General features: G+C 31.5%; 1 protein-coding gene across 2 annotated transcripts in view; it reads right to left on the bottom strand.

Moving 5' to 3' along the window:
- LOC111087435 overlaps window positions 1-12,536 on the bottom strand; it is a 72,043-nt gene extending 59,507 nt beyond the window's left edge. The window contains exons 1-2 of one of the 2 annotated variants that reach the window (XM_022394044.1): window positions 12,474-12,535; window positions 6,146-6,258 (exon numbers count right to left, since the gene is read on the bottom strand). In XM_022394044.1, coding sequence (XP_022249752.1) covers window positions 6,146-6,258; window positions 12,474-12,521 — 161 coding nt within the window. In that variant the 5' untranslated portion in view covers window positions 12,522-12,535. Of the gene's footprint in view, window positions 1-6,145; window positions 6,259-12,473 lie in introns of both variants that reach the window. The other variant, XM_022394045.1, reaches the window with a different exon arrangement.
- Window positions 12,537-17,696: the final 5,160 nt, after the last annotated feature.

The following is a 17,696-nucleotide window of genomic DNA, read 5'->3' as shown; positions in this document are numbered from 1 at the left end:
TCTCTTTTAACAGTTACGCAACTTGGCCTTTGTTGTTCCCAAACGTCATATTATTAAAATCAATTACAAACTTCCTTGGTAGTAGATAGTCCAATCCTAATATACATTCGTCTTCAATGTCAGCCAAGTATACTTCCTGTCTGTCCTTTATGCCCATGAGCTCAATAGTTACCCACACTGGTCCCCACAACCTTGTAGAATGTCCTGTCACACCATAAAGCTTCTGTATGGCTTCTGGTACTCCTTCATGATCTAACACCTTGATGCTCACAAGGGTTTGCCGAGACGCAGAGTCTATGACAAAGTTGCACCTTTGGCCATCTAGCTTTCCTGTCACATAGATGCTGTGTGTGCTTGGCATTTTATACCTAGCTATTGGGACTTTCATGATAGGGGTTGGTGGGTGTCCTTTAGCACCAACCACTACTGGTTTCCCGAAGCTGACTAATTGGTGGTATTTTTCTTACACTGGCTCCTCATATGTCCTTGCTCCCCACAGTTCCAACAGCCTCTCGTTTCCATCTTCTTCTTTTTTATGTTATTTTCTATCCCACTTCTGACACCAATTTGTTACGTCTCTGTATGTTTGTTTGTTAATTCTTCTAATATACAAGTCCTTTCTTTATAAAACTTGTTTATTCTTCCTCAATACAACTTTGTAATGTACTTAATTTTCACAGTTACACACACTATAGTTCACAACAATTCACTCACTTTCTGTCTCGCTTAGACTTAATTGTCCGTCCCCGCAAACTATAGTTCCGATCTCTGTGTCTGCTATCCTCAGTTCCCGCCGACCGTAATCGCTGTCTTTCTTTCTCTCTGCCTGCTTCGTCTCCGCTACGTTTTTGTCTCCACCACTGCTTTGACTCCGTCTCTCTCTCACTGTCTAGCGCACTTATATACGATAAAACTGCCTGTTCTAGAAACTTCTAAGACTCTCAACACGTGCTACCAGCATCAATTGATGCAACGCTGTCGCAACACACTAGCGAATCTTCTAGAATACTTGTCATGTGACCCCGCTGTCGTAACGCACTAGCGAATCTTCTAGAATACTCGTCACGTGACCCCCACTGTCGTAACAGATGTTTATAGCAGTCTATGAAACAAACCAAAGTTAAAGTATTGCAAAGTACAGCAAATGTAAAGTTGTAATGAAGGCAAACTTAGGTGAATATGCATAAACGTCTGAATGTGTGTTCACAAAGGTTTTGAACATACTGCACATGTGTATTTTAGATATAAATAACTCTAGAAAGCCCATTGAAATTGTATTTTATGCAATGTTAATTGTTTAGGAAATTACACATGGGTTAAGTGTTGTATGTATGTAATACTTTCCAAATAAAAAATATAAGTTGAAAATGAAGCCAGTTCTCATGTGATGACAATGACAATGTGCCATTGTGTAGCATACTCATTGCCTTAAAAGTTTGACTAAGCAAAAAACAGGTAAGAAGATTCTGAATGGAAAAGCCAATATGCAATCCAGATTCTTGAAACAAAGGGCTTTCTAATGATATAAGATTTGTAATGTTTGATGAAGAAATTTCCAAGAAAGGTTCCAAGTAGACAAACAAACACAAACATATTATTTATATAGATTAGCTAGTAGGCCCAAACTCTATTCATAAATGCATATATGAAATAAATTAATAATTTCGTGGAAAACCAACATCATTGCAAAAGAAGGTAAATTTAGAGTGCTTTGCTTGTTAAACATCAAAAGGACCAAGTCTAGATATAATTACTAAATTTACTTTTTTATTTATATAGATCTATATATATATATATATATTGTACTTATTGTTATAAGAGTAAAAAAAATTAAAAACCAGAAACTTATTAGGTTAGACAATAAAACTTATATGAAAAAACTTTTTTAAAATTTCTCCTGATACTTGATATCTCAGCATGCACACATTGCATGGCATTACTGTAACTTGACTGTTTGCTTGCACAAAACTCTCTAATCGTAATAAATGGTTTTCAAGTACTCACAGCTGATCTACATACATCTGTAAAGCAATAAAACTAAATGAAAGCAAAAGTGAAAAGCTAAGTAGCTTACACTGGTAAAAAATAACTAAGATTAATTATATGGTACAATATTCAGTCATTTTAGAATAAAAGTAAGGGAAATATCGATTTACTTCATATTGCTGTCGTTTTTACCTTAATTGCTGATTTTGGTACAGTGTTAGGGTAGAGAACATAATGGATAAAGTATAAAATTTTACTGAAAAAAACTTTTGATATTCATTTAGGAGGTTCTAGACATTATGAATATGAAAACTGTATGATAAAATGAAGTATTTTTAATCTTACCATGAAAATCACCTTTTATTCACTAACTCAATAGTGTTTGTTTATTTTGGTATTAAGCATAAAGTTATATAATGGGTTATCCGTGCTATGCCCACCATGGTTATCAAAACCTGATATTTAGTGTTATAATCCCTCAGATTTACCACTGAACCACTGGGCGAGACTCATTAAAGGATTTATAAATTTTCTGATGAATCTTAGTCAAAATACTTTATCAATAATTTTTATTCCTTGTGTACAGCAGATTTTTCAGGTGTAATAGAAACACATAGTAAATTCATAATTATAGTAAACTTTAATTCTACAATAAAGCATTAGTCCAGTGGACCTGACTGGGCACACAGGGTTAAAAGATTAATTTACTTATTCTGATAATTCATTTTACTGATTGCAGTTGCCCTCACTTACAGCTATAAATTGTAAAACACATGACAAAAAGTAGCAGACGTTTATTGGTAACCTAGAACATGAGTTTTCAAATGGCATCACTTTGTTAGGCTCAGTGTTGTGAATTTTAACATATTTTGTGTTGCAATAAATTTATCTTCTTTGAAATAAATATTTTTTTTTATTTGGGTATGTTGTTTGAATGTAATAAAAATAACAATAATACTCAATAAATAAGGATTTGAGTCATATGCATATTTAGCTGTTGCCTACCATACACAACTAAACTTACTTGATGTCTTAACAAAAACGAGCATTTCTGTAGCTTTTAGGAAGAAATAATTTAACACAGAGCCATTTTCAGAATGTAGTTTGTTCCCAAGTCTTCTAAAACGATCTGTTATGTTCATTTGTTTATCCTAATTTATATTTCTCTAGAATAATGTAAATAACTTATAATATTCTCTGTTTAACTCTAGTTAAACTATTTTTGTTTTGTTTTTAAGTTTGTGCAAAGCTATTTGAGAACTGTTTGCAATAGCCATCCTTAATTTAGCAGTGATACACTAGAGGGAAGGCAGCTAGTCAACTCCACCCATTGCCACCTCTTTGGCTACTCTCTCACCAATAAATGGTGGGATTGACTGCCACAACTGAATTAAAAGGGCAAACATATTTGGCAACTGAGATCCTAACACACAACCCTCAGGTTGCAAGTCAAGCACACTAACCACAAGGCCATTTTCAAATCTGTAATTCATTGGTTATTGTTCAGATCACATACTGTGACATCATCAAATGGTAGAAATAAAGAGCAATAGTAATAAAACAAACAACTGAGAAGGAAATTCCCTTGAAAAAGAAGACATAGATAATTATATTCTTAACAGTCTTCAGTTAATAAATATAAACCCCTACTTTGGGTGTGTAGAAGAATTATAAGAAAAACGACTGATGATTGTATTGTTTATAGGTGAGTTTCTATGGTGCCTAGCAGAAATGAAAGTTGGAAGATTTTATCTTTTTTTTTTGTCATGAGAAAATGTCAATTCTAAAACATTTTTGAAATGGGGATAAGGTTATTCACACAAGTTTTACTACATATAATAACAAATTTGTGTGAATTGAAAAAAAAATTATTTCTAGTTTTTTAGTTAAAATTAATATTTTTACTTATAAACTTTGAAAGTTCATATTCCAGTGTGCACTCAACCAGTCTTAATACATTTAACCCTCTCTCCTTGGACATTTTTTTCTGTGCATGTCACAATGTTTTAGAGAGTTACTTTCAAAATGTAATTAAACTACTTTCTTATTTGGTATATGAATAAATTTGGCATAAAAATGTAGGTAATAATTGAAATTTTAACAGTATATAAGTTTTAAGTTCTCAGTTTTATTAGGCAATATAAAAAATCCTGAATTTCTCCTAGTAGGAGAAATATTATATTTTCTCTCTAGGTATTTCCTCTTTAATTTATTTACCACCCCTTCAAGAAGTATGAAGTTTAAAATAAACTACTCATTATAATATTGTCATCTCTCAGCCAAAGCATAATTCTTATAGCCTTCAATTTTATTTGGTTACAGAGCCATCAAATAGAAAATCAGATTCCTCATGCCACTCCCACCTGTCACATACTCTATTTCAGAAATTGCCAATAGTTCTCTCTGACTTTTAATACTATATTATTTATAACTAACAGAAAGCCAATGCTTTAATCTATCAAATGATGTATTATATTATGTTGTTTTCTGTACAGAAAATTTTCAATTACACTTTCAGTTCAAGCTTTATTCTCAAGGGAAACACTTTGATGAGCATAGATGAATTTTTAACAGCTCTTGCTGCATAGAGAGAAAGCCAGGAAAATTATGTTAGTTATGGGAGATTATCTACTTTTCGCATGTTATTATTCTGTGTTCACTAGTGCATTATTTAATCAAATAAAAAAATATTTAGTGCAGTACCACCATTAATATAAAAAAGTAGGGTTAAAGGTCATCGACAGTTGACAGCAAAAAAAAGAAGACCCAAATAAGTATTTTATTTCTTGTTTTTCATGTGTTATTTATTTATTATTATAAAAGTAACTAAAATATAAAAATTGGAAACTTTTTAGGTGAGACAAGGTTAGATTAGGTAAAATAAAGAATAATAATATCATAAACATTTTTCACAGGTCAAGGGGCAATAAAACAATAAAATTTAAGTATAAATAGATGTATACTGTTTCAAGTTTAATGCTATTTATGGTAAACAAATGTAGTTTCATGTTAAAAGTTGAAATCATTCTAGAAAGAAAAAGGGTAATTTAGAGTTATTTTAATTTTTGTTTCGTGATTATGAGGTCCATAAAATTGACTAAACATGTATAGAGTTAGGGTAGAGAAGATAACACATAAACTATAAAGTTTTACTGAAAAGAAAAAAACGTTTGTAAGATATTTAGGAGGTTTTAGAGATTATGCAAAAGAAATTTGATATTTTTGTGACAAAGAAAAGTATTTATTTTTAATCTTAACATGAAAATCACCTTGCACTCAGACTAGTAAGAAAAAGACTCAATATATTTACGTATGAAACTTTAATCAAAATACTTAATTAAAAAAAATCTGATTTTTTGTGTACAAAAGACTGGTAATGTTTACTGAAAGTATGACATGGTTATGAACTCCATCAATTCGATCAGGCTTGTCGAAAATAAGACTGATAGTAATTTTTTACAAATTTTTATTTATTGGCCCTAGACTGCAAGTTTCCAATAAGAAATGTAATTGCATTTTGAATGCATAACTTTTGTGCTGAACACCATTGCAGACATGGCCTTTTGCTCAATGAGAACAAATTAAAATGAAACATACAAAGCCTCAGTCAAAAAACTATTTATATAAGTCAATTATAAGATATCAATGTACATGTTTTATTATAATGTAATGTCACACAAACTACTAACCAATATATCACATTTCTCAGCATAAGCTTTTATGTGTGATGATAATTAATTTATCATAAACAGTATTTCAACCAAGGCTTTGTGTGCTGCATTTGCAGCTGACCAGATGAGCTCTGACATGAAGCAAAAGGCCTCATCAATAATGGCATATGACACATAAGGAGTGAGGTTGAGATGCTATTGTGTTTCTGCTTATTGAAAACCATAACATAAAGCGAGTAATGAAAGGTTTGTAAAAAAAAAATATTATCAGACTTATTGTGATGTAGTGTCACAGAAACTACTAATCAATATGAAAATATTACAATGCCATAGACCTTGGCATCAAAGTGAAAAATGATGGCTTTGGAACTCAGTTTCTTTATCAAATTATTTGTTTTAAATTAAATGCCTCATAAACAACATAAGTTCTATTTTTTTTAAAGGCTTTCAAAGTAATAAGCATAATGATATGTCTAGCTCTAACCAACCTCAGCTTATTCAAGATGTCAGCAGCAGTGTGTTCCAGCAAACAATGATGTATAAAATCCAACGGAAGACAACCTTTCTCTCTACAGAGTGTTTCAAGGTAGCTTCGCACTTTCTGAAATATGGATGGTTATAACTGATTATTATTATTTTCAAAATACTGTAGTAAATAAAGAATAAAAAATTAATAAAAACTGTACACTATATACTAGAGATGAGAATGACTAAAAAAGAATAACAACACTGAATGTTTTTCGTAGCCCCAGGAAGTCCCATACAGGCCATGCACACCCAAAAAGTAGAGGTCTAGGGGCTAAAAGGCCATATGCTCTCAAATGCATTTGGAGCTATTTTATGTACTCTTTAAATGTAATTTTTAAAGGTAGTTTTAAATTCTAAGATAATTAAAGTAACTTATGAGATCTTTACACTAGTCATACATGGCTTTTATAGCAGTATAAGTGCACAAGTGACTGCCTCCTTTTCCAGCAAATGCACCTTCGCACTAACATTCTTCTTCAGCTAAATCCATTTGAATTTTTTTCTTCAGTCATTTATTTGTTTCTTCATTAACATTTCCCTATCCTTGTCTCAATTATTTTTGCTAATCTTGCATATTTAAAAGATCACTAAAAGGCAACCACTTCACTGTTTCAAAAATGGATAATGAAAGGTAAATAGCCAAAACTTTTGTGTAGTTATATAGAATTTCTTAATTTCTTGACAACTAGTACATTTTGTCCAATCAAGTAACAGTATATAAAACACTGTTGGGTATTCTATTTTGACAGTCAACCACTAGGTACTGTGAATGAATAGCAATACTACAACATGAACTAGGTTCCTGACCATTCCAAATTCAACATCAACCTCATCACACACACCTCCAATTTTATCATCAAATATACAATAATTTCAAGAATGACCCAAATTGACCAAAAGAACATGGAAATTCATGAAAAATTCACACCATTATATAAATATATATATGTAAACACACACATTACGTTTTCCTACAAGAATCTTTCATTATCTCTTATCCCTACCGACATGGGTCTTCCTATGGTTATGAGTCATAGGCCATGTCATCGCATTTGTAGACTCACATTCAAAATTTTTTTGAACTACTATTTTATGAATGTATGTCAATAAGTTTGGGATCAAATTGGAGATTATATTTTAAATTTAAATAGAACGGAGTCTGAAAGGAGAAGGTTGGGCACGACTGAGGTCAGTGTTAAATAAGACACCCAAATGTACAAGGTATTGGGTAGGACTTAGGAAGGACTTCTCCAATTTGATCAATCAGCCTAACTGAGCAGCTTCGAGAAGGAGCTGACAAGTATGAAGACTGACTCCTGTTCAGAATGGGCCAAAAGTAGTCAGTCGTCCACGTAAAAAATGGAAATGCAGTCCCAAGGCATGAAGATGAAGATCAAAAGGGTACAAAATTGGTATATCACCCCTCAATGGATGAACCGAAGATAAGGATGAGAACATTTCGAGATGGGAATATGCAGATAGGAGATGTCCATCTTGGTTATTCAGAGACCTGGAGAAAAAGCCAACCAAAGATTGAGGTAGGACGTCATTGTGAAACATGGGAGATGAACAAAGTGATTGATGTGAGACAGATTGAAGATAGGTCTCTAGTCCCCAGTCTTTTTGGGAACAACAAACAGACGGGAATAAAATCCTGGTGAATGATGTGGAACAGGTTCTTTAGCCTGTTGGGTGAGGAGGTCCTGTACTGCCTCTGATAAATGCTGGCAAGTTACTGGACCTGGGACAAGGAAGATGGGGCAAGAAACAGAATTTCGAATCCCTATGACAAAACCTGAAGAACCCCAGATATCCGAGCTGAAAGTGCAGCACAAATGAATGAAAGCTGCAAGGTGAACTCCCACCAGGCCCAAAGCCACCAAAACTATTGGTGGCATATCGTGTATTGTCGAGAAAACTGGCGAGCTGTGGCACCGAGGGAAGGAGGGACAGGTAAGGGATGGAAGGAAGAACGGGAAACTGAAATAGGCACCACACTTGAATCTGACTGAGATAAACAGGAAACTAGATGTGAAAATGGTAGAGTGTTGCTGGGAAGATGCCACCCAAGACTCTATGGATTCTGGGAATGTATCAAAGACAAAACGTCTTAAAAATGAAGCCATATGCAAATCCCGAAGATAAGGAGCAGGTAAACAGGTTCAAGATAAAACAGCATCATGACCTAAAAGGTCCCAACAACAAAGATACCACGTTTGTAAAGCTAGAGCCGAAAATGATAAACGAGTCAACGAGGAGATAAAGGTTGACCCATATAATGTTCAATCTCCCTGTGAATAAACAGACAAATCTCCTAATTGGTTGCCAGTACCTGAAGCCTGTGGTACAGTGCCTGTTGATTATGTGACACCGGAAGTGGCAACATTAACTTCCGAATTCATGGTGAGGTAGTCGACAAAAGCATTTGAAGTGAATTGAAATAATGTGAAAAACTGAGTATTCTAAATTAAACCAATTCGAGAAAATATGATCTCAAACACAAAACCAGATGAAAAAAGAAAGATGTCCGATTGCAAGTGCTGCCAAACGAGAAGTGATAGTTCTATAGAGGCACATAGAGAAAGTCACATGTGTCATGTGAGTGTACTATGCTCCTATTGGTGGATATGTGACACATGATGATTTGCATGAGAGACATGTTGGAATCACTTGATTCCAATAGGGGGTGTGTGGAAGGCTTGTGGCATGCTTAATAGAAAAGCTTACATATAGAGGGCAGCAATAAATGAAAATAGCAAGTACTGTATTGGAATTTTCTGATACATAAAGTATTTTAATCTTAAAATCAAAATTACTTTGCATATCAGATAGACAACATTCAAAAAGAAAAAATGCATAAGAAAACACTACTTAGAAATCTTAAACATTAATGAAAAAAATCTGATATCTTACGTATGAAAGCTTTGTAGTGTTTACTGAAAAGCTACAAATCATTGTGAAGATATGCTTACTGTATTAAAAGTTATAGCATGAAAACTATAATAATCACAAAATCGTTACAAGGTAGAGAGTTAAGTGGATACTTTTTTGGAACAGACATTCACCTTGTAGTAGGGATTTTTCCCTTTCTAATTACAATGAATGTCTTTGTGTAAAGGTTATCTACAACTTACCTTATAGTTTGCCTTTGTGTAGTATGCCCTAAAGCATATTTCTTGGCAGAGACAGACTCAGCAATCTGGACACCAGTGCCATGATTCTTTTCTCTCCCTTGTAAAATACATGCATAGATTTATTGGGTTATTATTTTTTCAGATACGAAATTCTGGAAATTCCTTTCTAGTAGCTTAGTTGACTTTGCTGATCTGGATGGGTGCAGCATTCATGGCTTCTTCAGAGACAAGTAGTTCTGCCAGATTCTTAGCTTTCACTAATTTCATCATATGAATCTTTTAATGTGCTTTTCATGGGAATGGCCATGTTTGTTGTAACTTTTGTCAAAGTAATAACGAGTTCAAGGTGTATAAAAGGATAAAAGTAGAGTTATGTTCCAGCTTTGAGTGAACAAGGAAACTAAGAGACCATAAAAACAGTTGGACAAAAATATAAATGGTATAGCCATAAATTTGTGCTTAAAAATTTGTAATATACACACTTACACATCATATGCAACCTCAGAGCATTTTCAGGTCACTTAACTCTCTCAACATTGGCTCAGTCAATTTGACCAACCACGTGACCTCTGTATTCATATAAAGTCTTTATAGATTTGATACAACTAACTTTTAATATAGTATGTATATCTTCACAAAATTGGGCAGCCTTTCGTTAAACATTATAAGTCTTTCACATATAAAAATCATATTTTTTTGTGAAGTATTTTAAATAAAATAAAAAAAGATTCATCCATGAATATATTTAGTATTTGTTTTGAATAGTCTGTGTGCAAAGTAGTTTTCATGTTAAGATTAAAAATACTTTTCTTCATCTTGAAAATCTCAGATGTGATTTGTAATATTATACATCTATTTATAATTAAATTTCATTGCCCTATGAACCATGTCTAACTACTATTCCCACCATTACAAGTTGTAAATCACTTGGGGGAACTGAGGCACACATTATGCTATTGAATTACATTACCCATGAGCTGCTTGTGTGCATGCCTTGAGAAATATTTATATTGTATTTTTATTATCATTTACCATACCTAATTGAACCTTAACTATCCTAAAGAGATCCCTATTTTTACATTTTAGTTACTTTTATAATAATAAATAAAGAATAAACATGAAAAACAAAAAATAAAGAACTTACCAGAATTTCCTTTTTCTTGCTGTCGACTGTTGTTTAAACTTAACCCTACTTTTTTATAATAATGGTAGTAATGCCCTAAATAATTTTTATTTAATTAAATAATGCACCAAAGAACATAGACTAATAACATGCAAAAAGTAGAAAATTTTCCCTAACTCTCACAATTTTTCTGGCTTTCTAACTATGCGACAAGAGCCGTTACAAAATCATCCAATCTAGTCGTAATCTTTCCTGTGGGAACAAAGCTTGTACTAACAGTGAAATTGGCAATTCTACTTTCAGAAAACAATGCTATATAATACATCATTTGAAAGATGAAAACTTTGGCTTTCTAGAATTAAACATAAGAAAGAGCTATTAACAAATCTTGAAAGAGAAGATGTGACAGGTGGGTGTACAAGAGGGGTCTCATTTTCTATTTGATAGCTCTCTAACAAAACAAAATTGAAGGCTATAAAAATTATGGTTTGTCTGAGCAATAACGATTTTATAGGGAGTAATTTACGTTTAATTTCGTACTTATTGGAGGAGTGATGGATAAAATAGAGAAGATGCCTAGAAAAAGTGTGACACACTTGGGGAAATTCAGGATTTTTTTAAACATTGCCTTATAAAATTAATAACTTAAAACTTATAAACTATTAAAATATGGATTATTAGCTGAGATTTGAATTGTTATAACATAAACAAAAAACAGATTAATAAAAGTTTGAATGTAAATAACTAAAACTTTGTGACATATGCAGTAAAGGATACCCGTGGTGATTCGGTGAAGAGGTTAACAAAAAATATGCTATTACAAGATGACAAAAACCTTTTACACTGTCATAATTTTCATAATAAAAAACAAGTACTCGCTTAACAGTCAATTAGAAAATATTTACAAATCTTAATGTTATGTGTAGTTGTATGTGGAAATATTATAAAAACCACAGAAAAAAAAAGCACAAGATAAAATGTACGTAAAGCTATAACATCCCAAATGGATACATCACAGAAATACTGCAGTAATGGTAAAGACAGAAATAAAAAGAACCATAGAACGCAATTCTTTCTTCTTTTTTTCATTTTCAATGTATAAGTCTGTTAGAAAACTGGTTTTACATTTTGAACATGCAACCATAGTGTGTTTACAAATAATTGTTAACAATTTAAAACAAAACAACTTTTAACAAAGACAGGCAGAATTAAGATGGTCAAGGTATTCTCAGGTTTAGAACACTTCCACATGATACCTGTCAACCTTTGCAATTATGCAGACATTTTTCTTATTTGTGAAACACATTCATAAGTACAAGTTATGAAATTGTATTGTTCTTCTCTGATATGATCTTTGAGAATGGCATTTATAGCTGGATATGGAATGAAAATCACATTTGATTTTGATGTGTACTCATAGACAAAAGTTCAGGAATAATAAATCTGAAAAGTGACAACAAAAATAATGGAGCTACATGGTCAACCTATCAGTTCAGCAGAATGTTGTTGTCCAGTGCCTTACAAATACAGAAATAAAAGGTTTTCCATCATGCCTAGGAATGTGACTATCCCAGTTACTAGGGTGTTAGTATCTTCACTTGAACAAAGTCATCCAATGTTCCTCTTAGAACATACAAAACTTGTGTCTTAGAATTACTTGTATCATAACTGCATTGTCTGATCCTGAACATCATGGATTTATCAAAGTATAATAAAAATTACACATATGAATATTCCCTGTACCACAGGGAATATTGCTGTACAGTCAATATTTTGACAGTACCTTGAATCTTGGCTTAGGTCAAAACTAATAATCAAACTTTGAGAGCTTTTAGCCCAACATATACTTTACAGCATGTATCTTTATATTTCACACTTAGAAATGTTTTGAAATGTGTACCATGTTCATACGCATGACTATGCAACAGTTTCTGACACCAGTGTCATAACTACTAAATTAAGTTAAAGTATGAAGTTTTATAATAAAGAAAAAAATGAAATAACATCAATAGATAATCTAATAACACTGACCTCATCAGCCATTATATGTGGACACTGATCTTTGACACATTTCATCATGCAAGCTGAGGAATCCTATACAAAAAAGTTCTTGAAATGTATCCAAACAATATGAGAAAACAACTTAACACTGTAGTTTAATATTAGCAAGTACACTACACTGAAACATTCATTCACTTATATCCATAATGTTCACAAGCTGGTAAATGATAATTAGCCAAGACAAAAAATATCATTAACCCATAAAAAGTCATCTTGAAAGTCAACTAAATCATATTTTAGGCTAATCTTCTCAACCAAAATACATTTCAATATTCAACAATTCTTGTTCAGTATATTAGTGGTGCACATAATTGAGCACTTGTTCTTTAATTTTAATGTTTAAGATAAAAAGTTGTTGTAAAGTGTAATTAAAGCATGTACTATGATGTAGAAACCTGACCCAGTTATCAACAAATGGAAACAACAAAAATAAAATACATCAAGTTTGGCTATGGTTTATCAGTTGTTAGGCAAATCTTAGTTCTTTCACCTCCACTTAAACAGTTAAAGACAAATTATAGTTTTATTTCCAGATAAAACAAGAAAGTACACATTAAAAAATGCATTTGACTAGGTTTACCAAGCATCATCAGATGGATATATACAAATAAGGGAACAAAAATTGTTACATTTTGCATAATCAACTGCAATACTACTTTGCTAAGCAACAGAATAAAAGATAGTCAAACACTGTTCTTAAAGGGGGAAAAGAAAAATTAAATATATAAAATTTTACATCTGAATACTGGTTAATTCTAGTTTTTGTTCTGAAATAAAGAGGTTCTTTGATTTTTCTTCTATTAACATTATTTGATCAGTCAATGATTTTAATATCCAGGTAAACAAAAGTGATTCTTTTGAGCCACATGTGCTCATGCACAAAGGAAGTGTTCTTTTAGTCTTGTAGACACTTGTCAGAACTTTTCTCCAATGCACAAATCACTACAGTCTTTACATGTACTTTGGTACAAGGATCATGAAGCACCCTTATCAACAAATTTGCATAATACAATTTGACCTAGTTATCTTGTTGGTAGGAAGGAAAATTTCACATCTGAAGCTCCTTCTCCAAAAACTCTGAATCTTTTATTATAAAACTAAAAGATTCTGACCTGAGTGCATTTATGGTTAGTATAAAAAAATCTATTCACACAAGTGAATGTTGAAAAATCATTACTGTGCTCTAAAATGTTTTCCAAATGATTCCAACCCCAGATCTTTGTTAGATGTTTCCATCATCAAAGAACTTTTGCACTTTTGCACTTCTCATACAAATTTTCTATTTCATAATTTTCATTATGCCTAGACTGATGGTCTAAGCATGGAAAATCCTGTTTACATTGTTTCAGCTAATTTATTCATGATCAGAAATGAAGAAATTACAATTTCCAATTTATTCTATCCTCCAATTTCTGGATACATCACGTAGATGACATTTTTGTCATCTTTAAGGAAGTGATTATATTAATAGTTTTCTTTCATATTTGAATGCAATCCACCCCAACATCATGTTTACAGATGAAAATTAAGATTATGGAAAAATTTCTTTTTAATTGTTTTAATTGAAAAAAGCGAATGTGGATTTCATAGCATTGTTTTTTGTAAAGACACAGATACAGCAGTTTATATTCATTGGAATTATTTCCATAAACCTATACAAAAAAAAAGATCCTAAAAACCCTTTTTCATACAACTAAAAATAATTGTTCCTCTCAACTTAATTTACAAAAGTGTTAAATAAAACTTTATGATCCTTAAAGAAATGAATCATAACTTGAAGGTACAGCTAAAAACTTACAAAAACCATCTTTCTATTGTTCTATATTATGTATCCCTGAGCTTTCATATACCATTCAAAATCCTTCGTTAACAAGCATATACAAGAACACTTAAAAGCTCCTACCTTTTTCATTGGGAAAACGGCTCAAAATAATCCCTCTTCTGTTTTTTTGTGTTAAAATTATTGACAGAGAAAATAATACAAATAGAAGAAAAAATGAAAGGAACTCTACTTCTTAAAAAAAAACAACAACCTGGCATTAACCAGTATTCAGGTGTAAAATAACATTCATTTTAATATTTCTTTTTCCTGTTTAACAATTGTGATTCAGTAGCTTTTATTTGTTGTTTAAAGATATAATATTACTGGCAATATTCTAATACTGGTTTTGTTCTGTTATTAAAATGTATCCACTTGACAATGTAGGATACTCCTAGTGAAATACAGTTTGTTTGTTTTTTTTAAATAAAATAACAAATAAGTTTTTAAGACAAAATTACTTATTTTATCTCTAAAAAACTATAATTTTCAGTCACATGGGGTTTGTAAGAACATGTTAAAAGCATTTAAAAAATTAGAGTTTTTTAACATAAAAATTTTGAAGAAGTCTTTGTAACTCTGAAAATCATGGAAACAAATCTAGACCAAAATTGTAATGCACTAATTTCGAAATTAGACGTTCTTATTCAATTCCAAACCATTAAGTGTAAGAACTAGTTTACCAAAGTATATAACAGTTTGAATGTTGGATTTGTCTAGTTTCAACAAAGAAGATTCTACAGCTTTCAGGCTTTTGTCATGACAAATGTTTTTGTAAAGAGAAGAAACATCCATAGTGAAGAGAATAGTGTTTGGAGGAAGTTTTCTGCTACTGTTAATGTGAGAGATCATGTTCAGAAAATGTGTTGTGTCATTTATATATGGTGTCAAACATGGAGAGATATCTTTTATGTGGTGATTAATGTAAGGAGATAAGTTTTCAGTAGACAATAATCAGCTGACAAAAATTGTTGGTGTATCTTTAGTAACATGTAAAAGTGATCTGGAACCGGGTGTTTAGGTGAAAGGAACTGTGAAGTTTCATAACTGATATGTTGGCTTTTCTGTAAACAACATAGCGTGTCTTCAATAATTTTAACAAATTGCAGAGCGGGGTCTAAATCTACATTTTTATAGTGGTTTACATCTTTAAATTGTTGGTTAGCTTCAATGATGTAGTCGATTTTCTCTTGAATGATAATGGCACCACCCTTATCAGCTGGTTTGATAATAATGTCATTGTCATGTTTCAGTGAAATTAGAGCAGTATGTTCACTGTAGGAGAGACAGATTCGTAATTTTAAGTCATAATTAATGAAATTACTTGAATTGCTTCATTCTCAATTGCAGTAAAAAATCTGGTTCTCTGTGTACTGGGAATGACCAGAAGGATTTTTCTATAATCTGTGAGTTGTGATTATTTGCTTTAGTGGTTTTATTGTGAAAACATTTCCAAAGTTTTAATTTGTATGCAAATTCTTATAGGTCGGAAATAACTTCAAAGCTACCTATGTTTTAACTTTTTTAGCACAGGTTGGGGCCCAGTGATCAACCTTGTAACCATTTTGTGCTTGTTATAGTTTTCATGCTAAAACCTTTAAATTAGTAAGCGTATCTTGAAGAAAATTTGGCAGATTATCAGTAAACATTATAAGGCTTTTGTATGCAAAATATCAGGTTTTTTTTATTAAGTTTTAATATTTTTTAAGTAATGTTTTTCTCATGCCTTTTTTCTTTTGGAATTTTGACTATCCAACATGCAAAGTAATTTTGATTTTAAGATTAAAAATACTTTTCTGCATCAGAAAATTTTCAAATTTCACATGTGAAATCTTTATATCCTACAGATATGTATCAAACATTTTTAAAGAAAAACTTTATCTGGTATTTTTACTATTGAATCTCTGTATGGGTTCATTCGATTTGATTGACCTCATAATCACAATATAAAATTTGATGAATAAAATAAATATACATTCTGATTTTTTCGTTCTAGAATGACTACAAATCATAACACAAAAACACAAATGTTTAGTCTAAATAGCTTAAATTCCATAACATTATACATTTATTTATATTTATTATTTTACTACATTGACCTTTTCAGCTATTACAGAAAATGCAATGACGTAGTGCACATGCATCATTTTACAGTATCTAAGAATATAAATATGGCCTTTACAAAGTGACCTGTCTTCTGTTTTCGTGGACTTTATATATATATGTACATCATTAATATTTATAAACAAGTTCTTAAATTTTTTTCTTAAAACAAAGAACAGTAAAGAAAGAATTATAGAATACAAATCATCTCTTCTAGTTACAAACTTTGTGTTTGTTTGCTGCTTGCCATAGGTTGCTAAGCCTTATCAAATTTTGCATGTGGAGGATGTGAAACGAAATAAATGTTTTTAGTTTCAAATACACATTTTGAAAGAACCAAAAATCACAAATTACAATATCAATACCTTAAAATAACACTATAGTTTATCAAGCTTAGTAACTAAGCTGTATTTTGGTCTAAAAAATATGAAATTTTGAGCTTACTAAAGTCTTACCTTACCACTTGGAATCTTGTATAAAAAGAAAGATTTCCATATCCATATATTTCAAAAAGGCTGAGAAAACCACTTGGGAAACATTCTGTGCTTCATTGTGAGTCAACAAATGTGATGGCATGGCCATTGACCAGTGTTGATAGGATTAAAGTGTTGAAAAAAATTGAGATCTTTACTTAGAGAAGAAGTTGACAACATTGGAAGTGTTCTCAGGTTTCAGTTGATCAGACCAGGAAGTCAGTGAATTAGATAAATAGGGAATAGAGTTTAATTTAGGTGACAGCTCAACATAGATGATTGTATTGTTAAACCTATTAATCAATGGCTCACAGATAATATATATATGAGTCCGTTTAACCCTATCATAATGATGCCATTTTTTAAACACCTATCTGCACATGATACTGTGTTACATTCAAAATTTAATTATACCACTTTACTAACAATGTATTTTAATGAAATTATTATTATCAAATAAGTTATCAAAGTTTTATTTTATCTAAGTTTTTATTCCTTCATTTCAAAAGAAACCTCTAAAACAATAATTAAAACTGCAGTTTTTTGTTTGTTTTGTATAAGCACCATTGTGGTTACAATTATCCACTTTAATTCTCTAAACCTGGGCTTGGTCGATTTGACCAACCATGTGACCTCTTTGTACGTGTATTAAGTATTTATAGATTTGGTACTACTAACTATTAATATAGTATTGTTACGTATCTGCTCGTTCATTAATTTCTGGTGTAAATTCTTTCCGAGGAACTTCAGCGATACAAATCCTTTCTTAATTAAAACTAGTTTATTCTTTCTTGATAC

Source organism: Limulus polyphemus, unplaced genomic scaffold (genome assembly GCF_000517525.1).
Source record: "Limulus polyphemus unplaced genomic scaffold, Limulus_polyphemus-2.1.2 Scaffold2147, whole genome shotgun sequence".
In the NCBI taxonomy this organism is placed as follows: Eukaryota; Metazoa; Arthropoda; class Merostomata; order Xiphosura; family Limulidae; genus Limulus; species Limulus polyphemus.
The sequence above is the reverse complement of the archived record's forward strand: the minus strand, read 5'-3'. Positions and strand labels throughout refer to the sequence as shown.